The sequence below is a fragment of the Sciurus carolinensis genome, chromosome 8, assembly GCF_902686445.1.
Source record: "Sciurus carolinensis chromosome 8, mSciCar1.2, whole genome shotgun sequence".
NCBI classification, from domain to species: Eukaryota; Metazoa; Chordata; class Mammalia; order Rodentia; family Sciuridae; genus Sciurus; species Sciurus carolinensis.
The window spans coordinates 25,727,450-25,752,483 of NC_062220.1; the positions used below are offsets into that span (position 1 = coordinate 25,727,450).

A 25,034-nucleotide genomic window follows, 5' to 3' on the forward strand; every position below is an offset into this window, starting at 1 on the left:
CTTCAGAACACCTGGTCATGCTTGATTACCAAGGGGGTCGGTACAAGGCACAGAAAACCAGTTCAACTGTGGCCACCCAGCAGCAGCTTGACTCCACAGAGTTCTTGGAGGGAAACAGAGAACACAATGGAGGCTGTACTGCAGGTAAGGCAATCTGGGGTGAAGGCTGTGAGCCCACACGTTGCCTCCCTGGCACTTACACAGCCCTTTCTTCCGAGGGCAGGAAGGGTCTTAGTGTCCAGACTTGGTGCATCAGACTTCCCTTCTTTGCCAAAACCTTGTTGGGGGTGGGGGTTGGGGGGAGAGCAAAGAAAACCATTCCCCAAGATGAGTTACAGAATAAAGGTGAAGGTGCTACTGAGGTTGATATGAAATAAAGTTGTTACACAACAAAACCCCTCTTCACTCTGACACTGCTGAAAAACAGTGTTTTCATTCAACCTATGAAGGAAGGAAGATGCCCACAACTGCTTCCTCTACTCAACATCTTGTCTCATTCATAGCTTAGGTCATACTCATATCTCCTCTGGCTGACAATCCTTCAAAGCAGATTGCCCAAGTCGTCACATAAGCAACAAAGAAATGCAGCAAGGTTCTTTACCAAGAGACCCTCGCCACGTGGCTATGAAAGACTGGGTTACTACAATCGAGAAAGATAAATATCAACTTTGGATTCAAATAAGAATCTGCAAACTCATATGCCAGAGGCATCAAAGAACTTCAACTTTCTCCTTGGTAAATATGAATACTACACAAACAGAGGTAAGGTCACAGTAACTACGCGAGAGTAGAAGAGCATTGGGCCACTCATTCCTTTTAAGAGGTCAGTATTCTCTTTGACCCCTGTCCTTCTGGATATCACACCAAAGGGTCAGAAATAAGATCAGGAAGGAAAGTGGCTGGGAGAATGAGAGTTGAAAAAGAAAGGGAAAGAAATTTTGGGAGATGAGAAAAAACAGGAATATGACTCTAGTGAGTAATTTGATTTCTGTAGTTAATTGAGAACACATCCAACAAATGTCTTAGGCAACCCAACCAAAGGTTCCTTCCCTCTAGCTAAAGCACAGGAAGCAAGCAAGCATCTAGTCTTACTTCCTCTGCGGTGTCTTCCAGTCGTGAACTCAAATGGACTCCCCTGCTTTTTCCAACAGCTACTCTCTAGAGTTCAATATCCAAAGGCCAAAAAAGGAAGAGAGAAACTCTACATGACTGGTCCCTTCCACGTAATCTCTGGGTCATTTAGAAAACTGTACCATGTTCTGATACACAACTAGAGTGAAGTCTTGAAACACTTCTGTAGCAGGGAGCTGTCTTTAATTGATAAAAATTCAAGTTACACCATAGAGATGGAAGACGAGGGGGTGGGGACACGTAGGCATGTCAACATCAAGGATTTTGCTTCACATGTGGAAATACATCTCAACAAAAACAAAACAGACAGCAATGTAAACTGATGATACATTAAGTACCTCAACCTCTGTACAGATAGCAATAAAGCAGCTCCAATGACACCAAGTAGTTGCAGTTGATGGTTGGTAAATGGAACCAGATCTCCTGAATTGAGAATTAGGAATTTGTTTCTTTAACAAAATAAGAAGGCACGTGCTACAGTAATCCCAAAGAGGTGGCAACCAACAGCAAGAATACCGCTTGGTTGAAAGTCCAAGTGGTGCTTCTCTGAAGGGCAGGGGAGCCTGACAGCACACTTAGGCGAGCCTCCCAGACCTCTCCCACCTAATGTGTTTGCTTTGCTGGTGATTCAAGTCAAAACAAGATGCCAAAACTTCTACACAGGTTTTTGTATTACTGAACATCCTAAAGATGCCAAATGCATCTGCTCCCAGGATCTGAGATCCACGAGAGAGAAATCCTCTAGGACCACACTGCATGCAGTTCTGTGCATATTATGATACTGCATGAAAGCTGGAGGGATCCGATAGACCTGACTGTAAAAGTAATAGAGACAAAGGCAGACCCCAAATCTCAAGAGTGAGCCTGGCCCTTCCCCACTGCTCTTTTCTGGTGACCACATAGCAAGATGAACAGCTGGCCTAATCCTGGAAAGAAGATGGATCTGTTGACAAAGTCTAGAGCAGTATGAGCAGGTAGAAGGGCCCCACAGCAGCCGAGAGGCTGACTCCTGCCTGCAAGAGCCAGCCCAACAGGCAGAAACAGAAATACAATTAAATTAAGTCAGAAACCCGCTACAGAAAATGCAATTACTCAAAGATACAAATAAATGTTCAAAGAAAATTGGCCCCTGACAGGGTTAGTCAAGCTTCTAAATCCAGCTGGAGGCAGGCAGCTCAAGCTAATTCGCCAAGGAGGAGGACTGCAAAGCCGGAGGCACTCTGCATTAGGATCCTGGCTGGCTGGCATGGTGTTCACCACACAGCCCAGGCCACCAGTAGAGAGGTGCCATTTGGGAGTGGCTGGTCAATGATGCAGGGCTCAAGGAAATAAGATGTGCGCAGATTCAAGAGCTGCTCATGGATGTGCAAGGCTGGACAGTGGAAAAAGTGGCCACTCATCTCTGACTTGGTAAAAAACATCAGACCAAGGGAACCCGATTTTCCTGTTGCTCCCACATAAGAAGCAACTGGGAGAAGTCCTACCTCTCGCTGCAGCACCAGCTCCTTGGTGAAGAGTGTGGCTTCCTCGCTGAATGGCTCTCCTTCCTGCACCAAGCCTGGGAGGTTTCGGGCTCCTCTGGGGCATTCGATGCCTATGTCAGGAGAAAAGGACAATCTATGATGAAAAGGGTCCTCACTAGGCTTGCTGCCCAGCAAGGACAGTCCCCTGAGGCCTCCAACATGGCAGGTGCTAGGTACACATTCCATCTGATCTGACACTAACATCGAGGTAGACAGAAGTGGGAGGAGGGGTGTAGTTCTTACAGGTGGGAAAACCCACGACTGTGACAGCAGCCAGGATGGAGAAGGGCTCTCAGCCAGGGCATGTGGGAATTATCAAGAGAACCTGGGGAAAGGAGCAGTCCAAGGAAGTGGGCAGGAAGCACACCGCATGCCCCAAGACTTGAACCCCTCACTCCCTATGGGTCCTTAGCTTCAGCCATCAATTATATTAAAAGCTCTCTTGCCAAAGTGACACTGCCAGTCACTGTGCCTCCCAGAGCCACAGCAGCAGACTCTAGAATTTTCTCCTTATTGTCTTTTACATCAAGTTCTAAAGTGTTAATTCAGTGTGATTGTCCTCTTCAAATAAGCTTCCCCCCTCTGTCCTTTGGTCATATTTTGGACCCTAGTACCATCAGGCTTTCAGTCAGAATGTGAGACAGAAAAAAAATCAGAATACTGATGAAGGTGCCTACAAGTCAGTGAGACTTGGGTTCACACCCTACCTCTGTTACCTACTGGCTTCAGGAAGGCCAAACTGATGAATAAAGTCTCAGTTTCCCAATTTGTAAGAGATACAATAACGTCTACTTCACAAGGTATGCACTAGGACAGATTATCAATGTAAAACAGATTATGTATGTAAAAATGTCAGAACAATGCCTGACACATGCAAAGATTCAATACATTTTAGCTATTATTAACATAGTCATCATTGCTCTTAGCAATCTCCATGCTCAAAATCTTAAAGTCCTCTTTGACCCTCTAACCGGCCTCTAAGATTCCTGAGGCTAAGAAACCTATTTTTTATATTTGTTTGTATCCAGTGACAGTATTTTTTCCTTTTTTTTTTTTTTCCACAAAGTAAGTACTCATTAACTAACATGGACTGTCTTTTCTTTCTTTGATTAAATCACTCACTTTGAAAATACATTTATCACTAACAGTGGTTGTCTGTGACAGATCATGAAATATGTTACATTTTGATATCTGGGTAAGACTTAAAAATATTTCAAAATAATTCATACTACAGCTGTAATTATAAAGCAAAAAGCTGAACTGGGCTAGAGACACAGAAAAAGAAAATGATGAAAATTAGAGAGAGGATACATTTAGTGTACATGTGTCCGAATGGCGGTCCCTCCTGCTGCAATAGCACAGAACGAGGAGTGCTTACCCACAAACAACCCAAGACACTTGACCTGGGGAGACCAGAAGCAGGGTATTTAGGCTACTGCAAACAGGCACTCTGGGGAGAAGAGATCCTGCCACTGCTGGGACAGAAGGTACACTTGCTTATGGGTAAACCTAGGTGGCTGCTCATGTTTGTGGCCAGGGTATAGATTCAAGATCAGAAAGCCTAGAAGAAAAGTACTAGTCTACATCTTAGGTTCTCAGCAGATGAAGAATAGAACTTTCCTTCTGAACCTCCAGGCCTCACAAATAGAATAGCTCAAGGCTACCATAGTGGGGAGGGCAGTAGTAAGAGAGAGAATGCCACAGGGGAGCAGCAAGAGCGGGTAGCAGTGACCACGCTCCCACCTTTGCAAAGATGGGAAAGCTGAAGGTCCTACCCAAGCATCACATGGTTGAGAAGTTCACCAAGGCTGTCTCGTTCCTTGCATTTCAGTATACCAGGCTGCAGGAAGGTGGAACTTATTTTTGTACAAGTAGGCAAGAAACTCAGGAGCCACAGAGTCTGAAATTAACCCTGAAGGGAGAGACAAGGCTAGAGTAAAATGGAATGAAAGATAGCCCACGTTTTTAACAACACCAATGGTCAACACCACTTTTCATCTTATATCTGCAAACTAAGCAAGAGCAGAACTGCCAGAGGGAAAAATAAATGATTCTGTTGAACTATTTTGCCACATACCCATACATAAAGCCTTGCTGCAGAAACAAGAACAATGCAAAAAGCAAGCATTCACTCTTTTTTCTGACCCTTGCAGCAGAGCTGGGGTACTGTGGGATGGAGCTGCTATGCACTGGGACTAGAGTTGGGATCAGCAAGGTAGGGGGCAGTAGGAACCCGAGGGAGAGAACTTTCACTAGGAGGGTAACCAAAGACTTCAGAGCTTCGCAGGCTGAGTACCTACTCAACTCCTCTGTCACTTTTTGGTATTCTAAAATAGCTAGAACCTGGTCAAGCTGCAGAGATTCTAGCAGCATTCTCTGAATCCTGAGAACCACCAAGTGATTAAGCTGAGAAAACATGATGGCTCACTTGGCCCAGGGAGTTAAACAAATCAAGCAGAAATGCATTCAAAACATTTTCACGAGAGGGTCCTTTGGGTCTGTGGAAACCAAACCACAGCACTCTGTGTGGATGGAGAGGAAAGGAGGGCCTTTGTTAACATTGCTTCTCCACACCCAGCAGCTGGGCTCCGTTTGTCAGCTGAAGCAGGCTGTTTCTCTGCCCTTTTTAAAGTGGAAATAAGTAAACATCCATTTGAATCAATTCCTGTTAGACATATGGGCAAGAAAAGGGAAAGGAATTTCTCTTTGACCTGTCTCCTCTGCAGTAATCCCTTGCTGAAGGATAAGGGGGTCCTAGACAGGACATCAGACAGGGAGCTGCTGGTGGAGGGGGGCAGGGGAAACTATTATCAGACCAAGATTCAAAGTTTGAGCCAGGAGAACAGGAAGGATTTTACATCTGAATGCGTGAGTGTTAGAAATTTGTTGAGCCAAGTTATATCCACATATAAAGGACAGTATAGATGAAGGTTTTTCGGACTTTTAACTATGACCCACATATACATTAACATATGGGCACATACACCATATGTATAAAGTATCCACAAGGCGATGGTTAATCTTGACTAAATATGTTACATGAGATAGTCTCTCTTCTGCTCCATATCATTAAAGAAAAAATCAATATGGCTATGACATGAATTGATTTAAGACTCTGAGTGGTATACAATAAACAGTTGGAGAAACACTGGCAGAGAATGAGGTGTGAAGACCGGAGGGTTTATCAAGCTCCTGATTTGCTTGTTTCCTAAGGGATCAAGAGATAGGGTAAAGAACACACTGTCCACCGACACAGAGGAGACCATGCAAGGCCAGCGAGACAGTTGCACCTTCACTCAGACAAGGCCCGTACTGCTAGGCTGCTGTCCTTACTGGGCCACTTTCTCACTAATAGAATGGACTTTGTCCAAAAATGATAAAACAGATAGAAGGAAATATTGGGTTCTCACACAGCAAACCCAAGGCTTCTGTAGCTGGGTTGGGTGGGTGGGCAGTGACTGATGGCTCCTCAGCCATAGGGGCCTCAGACTGAAAATATGAAGGGAGGTCTCACCAGAGTCCCAGAAGCCTCCCTAGCCAGGTGAGGCAGTGCCTGTAATTCTGGATCCTGCACATTACCACCAATACCTACCTTTTCTGATAACACAGCCATTGTGGTGCTGCCTGCTGACAAGGGCACGTGGACTCAGCTGCGCTTCCAACGCCACGGGCACATAGTAAGTGCCTGGCTTGCCCTTGACATTGATACTATTCGAGAAACACAAATATTTTGTTTTAATGAAAAAAGGAAAAACTATATCTAAATCCTAGTATTCTTGAGCATTTTCCTTTCCTATCATGTGCTGTGACACAATGAAGAGAGAACCCATGGGCCTACTTAGCCCAGTTCCACAAAGGCAAAGACAGAAGAAGCAGGTGACACACGCTCTCCCTCCAGTTACATATGGCTCCCCAACCTCATTAAAACCCTAAAGACACATCAGCCTATAGGTAAAATCTCATTACTTTCCACACTTTTCCTAAGCTTTCCAGAGTATGAATGGTTGATCAAGATCACTTGGAACAAAAAATAAAGAGCATTTTGCCTGATTTCTGTTGGACTTAAGGACAGAAGCTTCAGTACTAGCGTCAGTGAGCTGTGGTTCTGGTTTCTGCTCCGCCACTGACAAACCATCCAACTTCTCCAGGCTCACAGTCTCTTGTCTATAAAATGAAGAATCTACAGAGGCTCACCGGCCCATAAAACCCTACAATTTTGATCATGCCCTTTTGAGATTCCTCACCCAATGCCTGATTCATGGAGTACAGGGTGCCTCCTTTCAAACTTAAAATGCTGGACTAAGGAGTAATCATTCTATTAAAAAAAATTATACACTTAGAGACATTGACTAACTAGGTCAATTAACACAAACACTTTGGCCAGTCAGCTTTGGAACAAGAAGAACAAATTTTTGTTAATGACAAGATAATGGCTATATAAGAGATTCTATTGACGGCGATGTGAAGGTTATGTATTGCACTGAATATTTTACACTGTATGTTGAGTTTTATGATAATTAAGCCTCAGGACTCAGTGTATCCTCTATTAGGCAGTAGGAGCCAAGGGAAAGTATGGTAAATCTGCCCTGGCCAGAAGTGACAGCCTCCCAATGGCACTTAGTCCAGCAAACAAAAGGCTGGACATTAGCAGAAGGAAACAAAACTAGTGGGAACAAAAGCCAGTTTGAAGGATTAGTAAGTGATATTTACTGCATGTCCATGTGATCTCCCTACTGTGGTAGACATCAAGAGGGAAAGGCATGGGGACAGCAAAACCTGCCTTCTGCCCACCAAGGACATCTAAGAACTCCACAGCTCACCAGGCCTTTCCTCCCTCCATTTCACTAACACTTGTCTACTCTGGGCTAGGCACATGTTGGAAGGTGGGAGAGCACACTTCATGCTCATGAAGATCAATTACCTGCTAGAAAAGACTATTTCCTTCTCCCATTGTATAAGGTATATTAGCAGTGACTAAATTTGCCATTTGGCCTATAGGCTGCATAGTGTTAACATGTGATAGATAATTGGATTATGCTGGGCAGATGCATGCCCCTCTGGGAGACTGTAGGCAGAACGCAGTGGATGAGTCAATCATGGGGCCCATCATGCCACATCCCTTGCTAGGAGACAGCCTTGGGCAACTATGTTTCCCAGCTCATGACAGTGGCCTCTGTTCTCTTCTCTCTCCACAGCCTGGAATAGGAAATAGGAGTAGAAGGTGGGGAATAGCAGGGAGGGGAAGGAGAGGTACCACTACATCAGATTCCAAGAAAGCCAATCTGTGGTCAGGCAGGCAAGAAGGAAAAACTCCGGGGCCGAGGATGTAGCTCAAAGGTAGAGGGCTTGTCCAGCATGTGTGAAGTCCAAGGTTCCATCCCCAGCACCAGAAAAGAAAAGAAAAACAACTCTGTCCAAACACAAATGGTAGCTACCAGGTGAACCAACATGATTCTCTTTCTGGAATTGGAATGGGACAGTGTGTAAAACAGAAGTCCATTCAGGAGCCAGAGGAAGGAGGCAGTGAGCAGTGGGGACTAGTCTGCATTAACAATGGGGAACCCCTGGACCTGCTCAGACCCAAAGTCACACTCTAGGTTCCAGGACTTAGAATCCTGTTATTTTCAAGGATGTTCTGCTAAACCTGCTCTCTCCCCTCACTGCCATCATGAGCTGGTCTGTGAGACTCTTGTATTTTCAACTGAAATAAAACTCAAACTAAAACAGAAATTGCTTCTGAGGGCGGGTACTGTGTCATATTCAGATTCTATTCTTTCCTACATCCAACACAATGTCTAGCACACAGAGACACTGCAGATCCTCAGTATGTACTGAATGAATGAACTTTAGTGAAAAGTACTTTGACTGGGTAGGGTCATAGACCCTAAAAGAGGTTTAGAGCAATCCAGGAGAGGGACCTATGGAATCCTTAAGTACACACATCCCCCTTCCCCATGGTTACATAATACCTGAAGGATGAGAAACAGCATAGCTACACCTATGTACCCCACTGGTCTTTAGTCTGGCATATCTGGAAAATGCAGTTTAAACCCAGAGATGAAGCCATCAAGGCTGAGCTTCAACATCTGGGAGAACTGTGGCTGGGGCACAGGAGAGATAGTTAGCTTTCCAATATAAGAGAAGAGGAAAACAATTCCCACGTATGACCTATGATTAGCAGTAGGAGGCTACACGGCCACATGGAAGTGCAGAAAACTGGAGCACACTTAAAGAGAGCAGGGGAAAATGACTCAGGGGCGGGGAGGCCTGCCTTTAAAGGGAAGATAAAAGGTGCTAAATCTGTACAGCTTGGCTGAGTGGTGACTAAGAGGGTGACACGATAACAATCTGCAAATATTTGAAAGGTGTAAACACAAGAAAGGAGGGAAAATGCTTAGCCTGAAGCTGGGGGTGTAATTATTAGGGGAAAGAAAATCTGGACAAAATATTGGAAAAACAGTGTGGGGATGACTACTGGGTTATAAATAAGTTCCCTGATGGCAATGAAAATATTGTCATTCTCTCCTAAAGGGGAAAGGTGGTCAATCACAATATTCACTCCTCCTCTTACAGTGAAATTGGCCCAGACCAATGAGTTATGACTTTATTTTCTATATTTAGTCAAAGACCTCTTTAATAGTATTTAAATCTAAAAATCTCTGCTTTAAAAACTGCTCCCTGAAATTTTACCACAAGTTTTATTGATCAAACCACATAGGAGAAATAGTGGTTCTGGTGGGACTTTTAGAACAAAAACAGGCTTTATCTACTAGCAACATACCTGGCTAGCAGAAAAAGGGGGGCTGAGTGTAGACATGAGGGACAGACAGCTGCGATGGGACCTGAGACCAGACTGTCTCATCTACTGGGTCATCTTCATCCCTAGTCTCTAGGACCCTAGGCAGGAATGCTGAGAAGTTTTCCAGATGGGAAACTACGGACACCTCTCCCTCTCTAGTCCCCTGGAGTAATTGTCAAGGACAAGACAAGGCACAGAAAAAAAACACCAAAATAAGCTTCCTGTCACACTGACTGCACTCCAATACCTTTGCCTGAGATCCTACTGCCGCAGCTACTCAATTTATAATCCACAGGCTCTCAGCAGAGTTTTTACCCCCAGATTCAATTAGTTCCATGTCTGTACCTTCCTTGCTACCTTTCTCCCCACCAACAAACAAAAGTAAAAAAGAAAAAGTTCACTACAGAGAAAGCCTTACACTTAAACTGTGTATTTGGGTTAAGAGAAGCAGTACTTCTAAGTCTGTTCAAGACCATTTCAAACATTCTTGGTGATAACAGTATAGATAGCTCTTCCCTTCTTAAGCATCAAGAAAAATAACTCAACCATCAACGTAAAAGACAAAGAAAGGTAGGCAATATGTTTCTTTTTAAGTAATGTGGTGGTTATCACTTAAATATATACACACAGTCAAATCAATTCAAGTTGTTGGTTCTCAGAACTATAACACATCTCATGCAATAAAAGCTTGCTCTTAGTTCTTGCTCATAGGTGTTACAGCAATTTGGGGGTCTTAACTTCCAAGTGCTGTCCAGGAGTCAGATGGCAACCAATATCTGCAAGTCATCTCACTTAGCATTTACATTTTCATGTCCCCAAAATGGTCCAGACAGAAAGGGAAATGGCAGACTGGTTGGGTCCTACAAGTTAGCTCTACATGGTATAAGGCCTCAATTTATATTAAAAGGTTCAGAAATAAAATAAGGATTTAGCATTGCCTCAAATTCTTTATTCTCTCCCTTGTTCTCTAAATCTCTACTTTGTTTCCTCAGGGGAGGTAGCATCTTGTGGGCCAATTTTGGAACATGCCACTGCTAAAGCTTCTTCAATGATCAGAATAAAGGGATAAAAGAAGAATGAAGGAATCCTAATTAAAGGGATCAAACATCTCAGGTAATAGTAGTCAAGGGAGCCAGAACTGGGCAGGAGCTAAGAATGAAGCTGTATTTAGTTCATGGTTCTTTAGGATAGACGGTTATTAGGTTGTTCTGATTTTGTAATGTTTGATGCATTTGTTGAAAGACCAGGGACTAAAGTTAATTGGGTATAGGAACAATAAGACTAAGTCTTTACAATGCAGTGAGAACTCCCTTTGAAGAAAGGAAGGGAGATGGAAGGGAGGCATCCACAGAAAGGAAGTGCAGTTCTTGGCTGTTAAACAAGCTCTCAGTTTCTGACACAAGTCATAATAGACACTGCTAGCCTATTAACAGATCCCCATTCTGCAGTTATTTGCAATAAGAGATATACCAGTTTGGGCACACAGTAGATGCTCAATAATTGCTTGTTACACGAATGCCAGAGAGGAGGAAATGTAGCAGAAACAGATACAACAAACCTGTTAAGAAAACAATTTCTATCCTGAGTTCTGTATGCATAAGAGTTAACACTTGGAGAGTTAATGTGGAATTCTACTAACACTGATTCTCAGGACTTTAAGGCAAGTATGTGTTAAACGCCAAATGCTGATCACAGTGAGCAGAAGAGGCAGGGAGGGGTGGTTTGAGGGCCTCGCACTAGATTTCTTGCTCAATCTAGTCAGGCAGTATGCAGAACTGGCTTCACCAAACTTGATTTATGTTAGCTTTAGACACCAAAGAATCACTCCCAAAAGGGAGAAAAGCTTTTACAGATAGCACTGGTATAGCAAGTTACAATCAGGACAGCTGTGGAATAACCTTTTATAATTCTCCCCATTGCTGAGCACGATTTGAAAGCAATGATTTTTAAAGAGAGAAAAAACGCTTATTGATTAACAAGGTTTTCCCCTTCCTGTGGCATTCTGAGAATGTGGCCACAAGCAACCAGTTAGGCTGTCTCTGGGACTGTGTTGGGGGACTGGAGGTGGCAGGCTGTTGGCTTCCCGAAATACATGCTTCTTTTGGGGGTTTGCTGCAAGTAGTATTTGTGACCATGTCACTGTCAACTAGTGGCAGAAGAGAACAACTGGGCACGGATACACTGGTGCCCTCCCAATATGTGTTCCCTTGGGTTTCTTTTCATTTTCCACATCAAATCAGAGTCTTGTGTCTTCATTAACAAACAGAAAACAGAGTCTGAGGTCAAAAGCTAGGGCCACAGTGGCCTTTCAAATGACGGGAAGGTGCCTACAGGGCTCAGGCTTTTATGTAACACAGACGCTTTGTGGAGACAGCACCTAACAAGCACCAATAAGAGTAAGGAGGGGGAGTTGGTTTCTATGAGAACCTCAACTTTGCTTTTTCTGACTTATTTTAAACATGGAACTTTATCTTTGAACCAAACAGAACTTAGACTTTTTTTTTTTTTTTTTTCTCTTTTTCATTTCTGGCACCAAAGGGTTCCTCATCTTGGTCTTTTTTATTCCATATTAATGAATAAAGAGAAAAATTTGAATCTACTGTCCAGGCTTCTATAGAGATTAGCTTCAGGGTGAGGAGAAAGTCACAGAAAATACCCACATGGATCTTGCAAGTACAGGCTTCCAGAAGGTATTCTGGCACACACCTGGCAGCCAAATGTAAAAGCTACTTACTTGCATAAATTTAGAGTGACTTTTTCCAAACCAAGCTGTGTTGTGTTATTTGAACAAAATGGTTTGAGATGAGTTGTACTTCCAAACTATTGCCTTTCTTGAGCTTTCACTCAAAGAATATTGCTCTGGGCTCCTCCTCCTAGGGCAAGTAAATTCCAAATGTCTAGAAATTGGTATCCTCAGCTTGAAGAAAAGTTAGGAGCGTCAGGAATAGTAAGAGCCATGAATCGAGAGAATGAATAAAAAGCCTGAGAGCTGAGAAGCTGAGTTAGAGCCCTTTACCACTTTTTTTTTTTAAACTAACTTTACTTTAAAGTGCGGATGAGGGGAGGATAAAGGACAAAGAAAGAGAAGAAAGAGACGGAAGAGGGGGAAAGCAGAAAAATAAAGAAATAAAGGAATTTCCAAGAGCACAGGCAGATCATGAACACGGGATACACCTTGTTCTGATAAACTGCTTGGATTCAGGGTTGTAGGTAAAGAATGGCATTCTTTTTCTGTTTTCTTTAGTTATTACACTCTAAAGCAGCAGATAGCATCCTGAGGAATAAGTCTGCCCACTGTTTTTGAACAACACATGAACCAAGAATGATTCTCACATTTTTGATTGGTTGAAAAAAAAAAAACAAAAGAATATTTCATGCCTAAGAAAATGGCCTGAGATTCAGATACCAGTGTCACAGATGAAGCTTTATTGGGAGACCGCCACACTCAAAGTTGAGTAGTTGTGACGGAGACCATAAGGCCCCCAAAGACTACATTATTTATTAGTCTGATCCCTTGTAGAAAGTTTGCCAACTCCCACTCTTATGTGTGCTGGTCTAAAAACAACTCAGGCAGGGCAGAGAGTTCAACTCCCCAGAATGAGAACGTCAGGACAGGCAAGAGCTTAGAATCCCTTAAATCACAGCACTAACAAAGACCTAAAAACCCTCGTGGTCAAACAGTCTAGAAGGTAAAGGAAGGAACCATGGCTCAAGGGAAACTGAGGCAGAGGCCACTGAGTGCAGGTATGTGCTCTCCACCCTTCTCTCCTTGGCCTTGTTCTATGATGGTCCTTTCCCTGTTCTTGTCACTCAGACTTCTGCACTCAAAACATGCACTCCCAGCTCCGATCTTCAAAATGCCAGACTTGCCACTCTTTGCTCCTCACAGTAACTGCTTCCCCTACTCCCTCATGATATCCTTCCCCTGCCACATCTCTAGTCAGAAGTCTTTGCTCAGGCTATCTTTCTATCACTGAAACTCAGATGGCCTACAAGATGGGCACAGCACCAACCCTGGAGTGAGGCTCTTTCCTCCCTTAGTTCCTCTCTGCTGTGGTCCTCTCTCTCTCTGTCTCATGGTTTGTCTCCTGCTATCGCCCTCAGTCACATCCTGAGCCCTTCTTTGCACCTTGGCCACTATCCCACAGTAGGCCCATCCATTCTCACCTTCTCCACCATGGTGACCATGTGGAACGCACAGGCATGCAATCCTGAACTATCCTCAGCTTTAGATCCCATTTCAAAATGTCTAACAGAGTCTTCCACTGAGTGTCCCACCAACACCTCAAATTATGTAGACAAAACTTCCTTTCTTCTTCCTCCAGAGTTTCCTCTTCTGGCTCTAGCACTACCATCTTTCCAAGCTGAAAATGTCACTCCTCTTTGAGTCTTCCCTACTCTACCCACATGACCCAATGACTGCCACATCCCAATACTCACTAATTTTGTCTCCATAGTTTTTGCTCTCATTCTTCTGCTTCTTCAGATTGTCCCATCTGGCTAAGAATCTTCTGATCTCCGTGACTGCCTGCCCTCTGTTTCCCCCTAATCTGATTCTTCATATGTACAGCTACCAGAATAATCTTCCTAAAAGCACATGTTTTTCTCAAAACCCTTGAGTAGTTTCCTATACTTACCAGATAAAATCAGAACTCAACAATCTGACATTCCAGGTCCTTAAGATCTGATGCAATTCCATGGGACCACATAAAACATCCATTACACATCTGACAGTCCTTCAAATATTTGAAGACACACATCTATTTCTTCTCATCATGTCTTATTTTCTCTGGGCTAACTATTCCCAAGGTCCTCACAAGACAAGAGTGCTGATTTCCTACTATTCTTCTTTTTCTTCTGTAAACCTATCTAATATGAAGGGAGTCTTCAAACTGGAAATACCTTTCTAGCATTAATGAAGTCTGAAGGGAGTGTGGGGGGTGCAGTGGGGAGCATCCCTTCTTCTGCACTGCTGAGAGCCAGCTTCCAGGAGCTTAGGCAGAGACATGTGCTGCTCTCCGGAAGAATCAGTGTATGTGTGTGTATAGACTGCTTATCAGTCCTCTCTCCCTTTGACCAGGCAGTTGGACTTTTACCCCCGGCAGGATGCTGCAGCGACAGAGCCAGCTCCATTAGTGCAGGAGGAACCCCCAGGCTGAGGGAAAGGGAAGCCCGCCAGAGACGGGGGAGGTGAAGCCTGGTCCTCTCGGAGCCTTCCTGCCTCCCTGGCCCCCGTTTCAGCCCATTTCCATTCTCTGTCTTTCAGCAGCAGCCCCAGGCACTGTGGAGACCCTGGTGGTGTTGTGACAAGCAGTCTATTCATTTCCTTCTCTCATTCACCGACTCTCAGGGATAAAAAAGAACAGCAAATCCAAAGTACTGCCTAGAATCCACTTCTCGGAATTCAGGGAAAGACTGTTCTAGCAAAGTGATTATTTCCCATTTGGGAGAACTAGGGAAAGAAAGGCTCTCTGCATCCTTTACTGTCCACTGATGCGAGATTGCAGCAATGACTATTTCAGTCACTACTGTGGTCTGCATGTGGGGAAGGCATGGTGTGCACACTTATTAAGGCTTTTAAACCCCTGTCACGGTGTGGCAACAAGGCACCAAAGTACCAGGATTTGAGCTGTGACACCAGATACAAAGTTTCAGTTGGAAAAAGGAAGAGAAAGAGAGGACAGTGAAGGGGAAGATCAGGTACCTGACAGACTGGCTTCTGGGGTTTCTGCAACCACACAGGAGATTCTTAACCTATGAGGGGAGACTGTGTCTGCTGTCTGGGGAGAAGAATCTCCAGCATGCTCCTCGCTGTACAAATGAAGGACAGTCTAGGGTGGGAGCCTGCCCTAAACCAGGATTCCTGATAGGGCAGGATGGGAAGGAAGTGGCCATGGAGTTTTTAGGATAGGGGAGAGAAATTTCCTGAACAAGCTCTCAACAGAACACCCATCCTGACAATGATGTCTTGTGCTCACGGTAGTCAAAGGTTATAAGTGTGTGTGGGGGCACGTGTGTGCACTCGCTTGCCCAGGGAAGGAGGGCAAAGGGGAAGGAAAGGGAGAGAAAAGGGAAGAGGAGCGAGGAGAGGAAGGAGGGGCTGAAGAAACATGCCTGGCCTCTCCGAGGGCTGGAATCACACGCAGGAGCCTCAGGTAAAAGACAGCAGCTGTCACAGAAACCTCAGTCACTTGGGAAGAAGGAGACTGGCACTGAGTCTCAGTGTGGGTTCTGGAGTGGAATGGAGCAGACCAGGGACAGTGATGGCTGATCTCTTGGTCCAGCTCACAGGAGAGCCCAGTCTCACTCCTGGGAGACGTGAGGGAGCCACCCTTCCTTTGGCCAGGGTCTGGAGCGGCACGCTCTCCTCATTTCCTCCACAGCCCCAGGGTGTTCCTGCACCCTCTCCTGAGCTGCACCTGGGCGGAAGTGGTCTGTCTGTGTATTCTCACCACGTTCCTAGTTCTCTCTCCGCTGTGTCCAAGCTTGACTCTGTCAGGCCATTCTCATCTTCTCACAAGAGCAAAGAAACCACATTGGCTAAAGCCTTTTAGACAGTAGTTACTAGCTCCTTAGAGATGCAAACAGAGGAAATCAATCAGTCCAGCAGTCAATCAATCTCTCGCTCGCTCTGTCTCTCTCTCTCTCACAGGCACGCATGCAAGCATGAGCAGTGCTTTCCCTGAAGAGTGCCTCCTCTGTGCCTCCTTACTATGCTCAGTGCTGGGGTACACGTAAAAGGCCTGTGACAAGGCCACTAAATTACAAAGAAAAATGCAGGGCTGCATGTCCTCATAGGGAACTTTGGGGACTCGGGGAGGCTATACGCTTTGGGTTTGCCTTTGTGATGTAATGAAGTATTTTTGTTTCCCTAGGTTTTGCCATTAAAGTAACTGTATGTCCTCTAAAAATATAAAATAAAGCAAAATGAATGCCAGTCCTGGATAGGGTTTGTTCTTTCTGGGCTCTGCCCTCCACAGTCGATCAGGTGCCTGGACACCCCAGGGTCCAATTGATCCTACCAGGTCAGAAGGCAATTAGATCTTTGGACATAAGAAATGCTCAGGCTATCCAACTGTGGACCCAGGGGGTAAGGAAGGCCTCCTCCATCCCAGCCAGCCATCCTAGGAGACACCAGCTCCTGAATGGCAAAGAGGACAGCTGTCAGCAAGAGGGTGGAAGCAATGAGGCAAATTTCACAGCATAACAGCCAAGAGAAAAACAAAAACAAGAGAAATGTTTCATATGGAGGCTGTCTCCCCTAATGTCACCAAACTGGAAAGTCCTCTGTTCTGTTATTCGCCCAGCCTTAGCAGACAGCTGTTCATGCTTGAGTTGGAGGAAGAGGTGAATGCTTTACAGGGGATTTCTCTTAGTCAGTCTGGAACTTTGAGGTCACATCAATAATGTCAGTAATGTGGGCTGCCACAAAATGTGGGTTCACTTCTGTGGGGCATGGAGAGCCATGCCAGCCCCACAGAAGGGAACCCTGAGTCACCTGGTATGTGCAGGGCAGGCAGGATTGGGGAAAGAATAGGACAGAATCTTGAGGTACTGAGTCTTATCCAAATCACTGAAGTCACCTTGTGTGGACAGCGAGAACTAGCATTTATCATTTGTTAGGGCCCTACCACCTTATTTCCCTTTTTCCCATGTTCTGGCTGAGACACTATAACGTATTCATCTTTGTAGATGAGTGATGCGGTTTAAAATACTGCAGGGTTTGGCTGCCATTCCCTCCCCTGGGGTCTCAAAATAACTCCACACAAATCATTTTTGCTAAACACTCACTCAGGCAGCTATTCCCTGCCAGAACACACATCTTATGTAAGGGAAGAAGCCACCTAGCTTGCCGGAGACAAGGGTGCTCCCTGAGAGATGGAACCGCTTGCTGCCCTGAAATTCTGCAGAGCTGGGTGTTCAACCCATCCCTGTGCCCTGCCAAAAGGCAGGGACACTACCTGGACACTGAGCCCAGAAGGAGGCTCAGGCAGGCAGGTCAGGGAAGGCCACCTAATTCAAGGCTGCCTTAAAACAATGCGACTCAGACACTTAGGGACTTCTCACTATGTAAAGGTTCTATTCAGTTACATTTTGGAAAGCAGTGAGAGGGAGTAACACAGCCTCTCATAAGAAGCCTCACAGTTCACAGGGAGGTGGCTAAGGAGGGAACCTATACAAAGCTGTAGGAGGGGAACCAAAAGAATAAAGTCAGGGAAAAGGGACAGTGAATAGGGGTGGCTGGGAGCATATGGGTGCTCCCAAGCATGGTCCACAGGCAGTTTCAAAGCCCTCTCATCCCAAGGTTCGAGTGGAAAGTCCTGACCTATGGGTTTCTGTGACACCCCATCATGTGCTTGGCTTGGCTTTATTAACTTTTTTTTGGGTGATACCAGGACTGAACTCAGGGGTACTCAACCACTGAGCCACATCCCCAGCCCTATTTTGTATTTTATTTAGAATTAGGGTCTCACTGAGTTGCTTAGTGCCTCGCTTTTGCTGAGGCTGGCTTTGACCTCAAGATCCTCCTGTCTCAGCCTCCCAAGTTGCTGGGATTACAGGTGTGTATCCCTATGCCTGGTGTCTCCAACATCACTATCCCTAGGCCTCTGCCTTTGGATTTCCTTCCCTTGAAGATTTTGAAGACTTGGAGCTTCACGGTGGGCAGTTCTTGGTTGCTTCTTGCTCCAAACTTTGACACTAGGTAATCACAGTTGCTCCCTGGGTTTCCTATTCCACTATAAATTGATGGCTCTCAAAGGTTTAATCTTCACTGGTGTTATTTCTTTTGAATTCACTTAGACCTGTAAGTGTCCACAGGTATCTAACATCCAAGGTGTCAAAACTGACCTCATCAAACCTTTCATTATTTACAAACCAGAAAACTGACCTCTATTACTTGCCCTCTATTATCAAGGAGCCACCAAAGTTCCACAGATTTAAGCCCTACTGAGCAGTTCTCAGGTCTGTCCTTCTCTGTCCTTCCCACTCTGTAACCTAAGTCAGGTAGCCAAATCTCTTAGAAGGTAAATAGCACCCACCTCCCAGTCACACTTCTTTACTCAGGGCTTCCTCTAATAATCTAGTCTCTATACTGTCATTAAAGTGATCTTTTAAAAATATGTAATGAAAACAGAAGACCTTCTACTGTGTCTAACATTATGAATGAAGCTCACAGTCAAAAGTGGGTAAACTGACATTGTGATTACCATTCTTTGAAGTTCAAAAATAGGCAAAACTAATCTATGGTGACAGAGGTCTAAATACTGGTTATCTTTGAGGGGAAGCCAGGAGGGAGCCTGCTGGGTTATCAGAGATACTTTATATCTTCCATGTGGGTAGTGGTTACTTGGAAGTGTGTACACATATAAAAAATACACCAAGCTTTACACTTTAGTTGTGCAAACCAGCTGCATATTGCATGTGTCATACTGGAAATTAAAACAAAAATGCCTCCCTCATCTTTCAACACATTCTATAAAATTTCCTTAGGAGTTCCTACCTTAAAAGCCAAGGATGAGTTGGAGGGGAGGGGTTAGTGCCTGTAAATCCAGTGACACTGTATGAAAATCTTTGTGTATACACAGATTTTCACAAGAAAAGACTGATCACCTTCTTCTGGTTAACATTTCCTGAGAATACCCATGACTCAAAAGTTACCACCAACTGATCTGAGGCACAATCTAAGCAATCTAGCACAGACACAGGGGGTTATGGGACTTTCCAAACTCATCTTTAACCACTGTCCCTCCTGCAGCAGACATGACAGGAATAGTAAACTGCTTGCCCCTGAATAATGATGCCCTTTCATGGCCCCCTTTCCATTGCTGGATATGCCTTTTGCTTTCCTCATCTCTTAGCATTTTCTGAGGAGAAAGGCTATAGATTTGTAAGACTAGTTACTATCCCAAACAGCAAAGAAACTGAGCACAGGGTGAAGTTACAGCTTAACAACTTGAGTCTGAACTCCAGCACAATAACTGGTCTGAAAAGGGTGGTTGGGACTGGGAAGAGGTTCAGTGAAGAGTGTTGAAAAAATGAACGGATCTGAGCACTTGAATTCACTGTTCTTGTGGTCCTGTGAAAATGACGTGATGATGGTCCACCACGGGTGTGCGAAGGCACTGAAGACCTGTGTGTTCAATATGAGTCACATGAGAGAATAAGCAAAAAAGAGTCAAAGAGGCAAGAACTGGGGTTCAAAGTTAAGCTAATGTTGAAAAGGAGAACAGCAAGTGCTCAACAGGGAGTGTAGTTTAGTACAAGTTCAAACCTAGGAAGCAAATAGATCTGATAACTCCACGACACCCAGAACACCTACAGGAAGAGTTGCCTAGGTCTCCTTCCTAAGTTTCCTGGTCTAAAAATAACAGGGAAGGACAAGAAAGATATCCATACATGTCATCTACACGTTCAGAGAACCAAAATTTCACAGGTAGAAAGAACCTTAGAAACTGTTTATCCCAAGCTCCTTATTTTTACAAGAGAGGAAACTGAAAATCAGAACAGTTCAGTGACCTACACAAGGTGATATGACAACATGGCAATAAAGCACAGATTATAAGCCCTATCTCTTGACAGGCAGGTGTTCTCTCCTCCATATCCTGGCAGTTCAGGTTGAACGCACTTCATCTTACTCAGGTTGTCCTGTGTCCTGATTTATCCTATAGAATTCCATTGATGGATGTCTTTTCCTGAGTGAACAGATAAATAGTTGGTGTTATCACAGCTAGGCTCACATATAATTAAAAGGATTTTGAAGTATAAGAAGAGACTAGATAAGACTATTCAAGAAGAAAGTAGCACAATAAATGTTACTGCAATTCGAGTGGTACTTCTGTTTTTTGGGCACTGGATGAAGCACTTTTTAAAAACATGCACCACACTATTAAATGCTTGGAGCCACTCTATTTTACAGATGAGAAAAACTAAGGCAAAGATAGGTTAAATAACTTCTACTAGATCATAGGGTTTATAAAGGCAGACCCAAAAGTTGAGTCTATTCTGGTAATTCTGGAACCCATATTTATAATAAATAGTATTGAAGTTCCTCCCTCAAAAAGAGCTATCACAGAATTTCCAAAGATGGAGTTATTAAGAAACACTTAATTATCTTCTCCCAACTTTCTCCTTTTATATATGATGGCGTTGAGCCAGGATCAGAAGCTGAGCATCCTGCCTATAAATCATTCACTTCTTCCTGTATGGCATGTTTCTGTGCTAGTGCTAACAGGGACACAAAGCAGGTTAGGGGGTCTGCCTGGCCATATGTGGAAGATACTCAGCACTCGCACTCACAATTCCTGACTTGACAAATGCCCACTCTACCATGATCCTTTTTCTCAGGACTTGCCTGGTAGGATGATGAATCCAATCACCGACTCCACAACTATTTGCTATGTTTTAATGATGTTTCAAGTATCAGAGAAACAGTTATAGGCAGAGGACATACGCAGGAGACAACCCTAAGTCCAGTGGGAAAGAATGAGTAAAAGCAGCCAGAGTGACACGGCACAACCATGGAGTGGTGCTGGTGCTCCCTGTTGGTGCCAGTGACAGAAGGGTGCCCTGGCATGTGGAGAGGAAGAAAAACCATCTTAGGCTAGCAGTTCCCTCTGAGGACTGCCTCAGGGGTTCTGTCATGTTCTGCATGCTTCTCAACAGGGGAAACAAGTGACATTTGGGGCAGAGCACCTCCTTGTGGGGAGTGTCCCATGAACTGCAGGATGTGTGGCATCTTGGCTTCCCTCCCAAATGCTATAGTACCCTTCTGCCACCAGAAACCCTGGGAGCATCAGTGAATTACCCTAAGTTTTCTACTTGGCTCCCTTTGGGAGAGCACAACATCAACTCTTCTGCTATGCTCTTATTCTAAGCCAGAAAAGGATGTGACACTAGCAAATACAATCATAGCTTATGAACTTCGCCCAACAAATGGTGTTATGATTTCATGAATATCAAAAAATGATTATTCCTTCTCTGTGTATATAACTACTATTAAAACAGTTTTTCATGTAACCAGATTTCATTTTAATTAAAATTGTGATCTGAGAACCACTATCAGTTTTCTTTTTCTCCCCATCAATATCTAATTGTCAAACTTTCTGAGCAGAGATTGAGAGGGAAGCTGAAAAAGCAAAACAAGTTTTATAATTTGTCCCCTCCTCACTACAATGGAAATGGCTTTCTCCAACATTACACAAACACATCAGACAACATGACTGCAGTCTCGCTGTTGCTTAGACAACTTTCAAATCCAAGAGTAGAGTGGGTTAAAGGGAGACAGAGATGCTTGATTGACAGGAGGTCACAATTCACTGGCAGAAGAATAAAGAACTTGTCTCAATGGAAGATCAGAATTGAAAAGCTTAAAATATTCTTTTAAAAAAAGAAACATTGTTCTGACATCCAAAGAGGACAAATCAAATTGGTCTCCTCCCTCAGTCCCTGAAAAGGAAAGGGAGGAAATGGTGGAGTACTAAGTGCCAGTTCCATCCTTAATGAAACTGTGTGACCTTGGCCAGGCAACAACTATGCTTGGCCTTAGTGTTTTCACTTGTTAAATGGTAACATAAACAGCTCTTCCTACCTCACAGCATCTTAATAAGCACTGGGGAGTGGGGGAACAGGAGGAAGAGAGGAAGCACATGGGAAAACCCCCTAAAAAGTGCTACTACATAATTTAACTCTTACAGAGGATTAATCTTCCTATTAAGTTTCAGCACATTCAACTATGGTCCAAGTTGGCACTTGAAAATGGCCACACTACTAATGGGAAAGCTCATGAGCTCATGAACTTCAAGAGCTACCTCTTGGAAATATTTTTAGGAACTTTAGTTTCCTTGCAAATGCAGAGTAACCATACCCTATGTAGAAGCAGGGTACTGCAAGCAAAGCACAGTCTGCATGACTACAATAAGAGAATACTCTTGATTCTAAAGAGCATGGCAGAGACAGGGAGAAGCCAGAAGAGGCAGGTGTTAAACAGAGCGCAAGGGCCTACATCTCCTAGGTCCCAGGATGTATTCCTTGCTGAGTTCTGTGAAGCACGGAGGATAGACAACAGTTGAGAACTCAGGGAGGCAGTGAGTCAAGCTGCAGTTAAGTTGTTCCCAGAAAGACACAGCATGGATGGCAACAAGTGACAGCTACAAGAATGCAGAAATTACCTTCCTTGCTGATTTTCTCCACTGTGATTTCAGCAAACACATGTTTTCCCCACCACCCCCATTCCTGCCACTACCTTGGGGATAAGCATAAGGTGGCATGGGAGTTTTCTCTCTGGATTAGTCAGTAAATACTAAACCTAATGAAAACACGAGTGTCCGTTTCTCAACCTTGTGAGCTGTTCCTGACTCAACACCCCTACCCACCAGCAGATATGATGGCTGTGCAACATCCCCTGGGAGTGAGGGGGACTGAGGCTGGTGTGATGTTTCTGGTGGCAGAGAGTTATGGCATTTGGGAGGGGAGCCAAAATGCTATACATCCTGCAATTCATGGGACATCCCCACAAGATGTTGCTTCCCAAATGCCGCCAGTGCCCCCTATTGAGAAATACACCACCCCAGTCTTACCTCTCCCACTTGGGCTGCCATCCACATTCCAGGCGAAGTGGATGACTTGCTGCACCCTGCCCATGCTTTGCACTTTCACACAGCCTAGAACAGAGCTGCCCTGATCTCCTTGTTTGGGTTAGAACATAATGATTTTGGCCTTAGGCTGTTTAACAACTCTAGAGAAAAATAGATCAAATAGAATGCAATCAGAAGAAACTAAAAAGAAATTGCTGACTTGACTTGGGGTTCTAAGGAGGAAGAAAATATGCTCTACTCCATAGTTTTCTATCCACTCCAAGAGATTACAGTGTCATTTGAAATGATGCTTAAAGTAGCTTTGGCTCTGAGTTGAGAGCTATCTGTTCAAAAAAAGGCAAGTTAAGGACATGCTGTACCTGAATACAAGCTATAGAGTTGAGAGTCTAGTGGATGAGGTCCCTGCTATGCCACTAACCCAGTTGTGACTAAGACAGTGCCACTCCATTTCCTTGTATCTCTGCATTTTCATCTATAAAACAAGATGGTTGGATAATATTCAAGAACTATACCAGAAAAGCTTTCAGAGCCATCTGTAGGGTGGAATTGAAGAGTAAAGAGACCCACACCATGACCTGACCTTCCAGGATTTATATATGGTAGCCGGAACATCTGAAATATGGGGATCCTTAGAAAGTGGAAGAACTATGCACATCCTGCCTCTCATTAGCAACAGGCTTTTCCTCACTTGAAAAAGTCTTATCTTTTGCCATTTGGGGAAAATAACTCTTTGGTTTTCTTTTCCATGGTTGGATGACACTTTTTGCCAAAGAAGTCTGAGACCAAAGGAAACAACTCTTTGCACATGCCAGGAGAAATATACACATATGTACAAAGAGCCTGATTTCATTCAGCTTCAACTGAGATCACGTATTCTTTAGCAAACACTTCTCTGTTTGATTTGTAGTTGGCTTGCTTACACAGCACTATTTGGGTTTCAGGGCTTAATTTATTTGACTATATTCATTCTCTTTCCCCATCTTCCTTCCAGCACAGCAATTCCAAGCAGTTCGAGAATCCATCATACTCCCTTATGCAAAGAGTACTTCAGTTTTATATTAGAACTCTCCGGAATTACTGTTTCTTTTTAATAACAACAAGTAAAGGCATACCTCAAAGTGCACCAATGTAGCTATCACCTTTAAACACTACTTTCTAATAGCTGTAAGTTCTGCGATATGTTAAAATGCTTACAGGATCAGATTATTGCTTCTCGCAAGAGAGTTGCTGAGAATAGTCAGACTGATCAGTTCTGGAAGGGAATGTTCCAATGCCCTTCTGCTTCCTGCAGGCAACTCTTTTAGGATGGTGTTCAGTTTGCTAATTTTCACCTAGCTTTGCTTCCAACTAGGTCTCAAAGGCCTCAAGAGGGAGTGGCCATTGGCATTTGCATTGATTTATTCTGGTTGAGAAAATGGTAGAGAAGCTTGTTCCAACCCAGGCAATCTTTCTGCTTTCATAAGCCTATGAAGATACTAAAAATGAAGCATCAGAACAAACAGAGGCTGATGATGGCAACAGAAGAAAATGAGGCTGATTAGACAATCTCACATGGCAAAAGTAGTATTCAAATTTCGGTTGTTTTGGTTTTAGGTTCTGCTTTCTTTCCTCCTTTCTTAAAAATGAGTGAGTGCCTCTCACAGTTTTTTTTTTTTTTTAATAGTAGCAAACACTCAATCAAGAATCTAATTTTTTGTTTTGCTAGCTACCATCCTAAGATTTCTTCTGTTCTCAAGCTTTAGTCTGTTTCTCAAGTAGCTCAGAATGAAGATGCCTGAATTCAGGTCTCACTGTAATGTAGCTTCACTTGTAAAGAAAATGTAAGTAAACTATTTGTAGTTACTGTAAGAAAAAAAAAAAAAAAGCTACTGATAATTACAAAAAGTACACACAGGTAATGTGGTCGTCTCCCCTTATCCACGATTTTGCTTTCCAAAGTTTCAGTTACTCAAGGTCAATTGTGGGAAGTTTCAGAAATAAACAACT

The 25,034-nt window shown here is 43.9% G+C and overlaps 1 protein-coding gene across 1 annotated transcript in view; it reads right to left on the reverse strand.

Moving 5' to 3' along the window:
- Window positions 1-25,034, reverse strand: part of Snd1 (staphylococcal nuclease and tudor domain containing 1) — a 415,000-nt gene that overhangs the window by 92,260 nt on the left and 297,706 nt on the right. Inside the window, exon 16 of the mRNA XM_047560726.1 lies at window positions 2,616-2,725. Within this exon, the coding sequence (XP_047416682.1) occupies window positions 2,616-2,725 (110 nt within the window). The remainder of the gene's footprint in view (window positions 1-2,615; window positions 2,726-25,034) is intronic.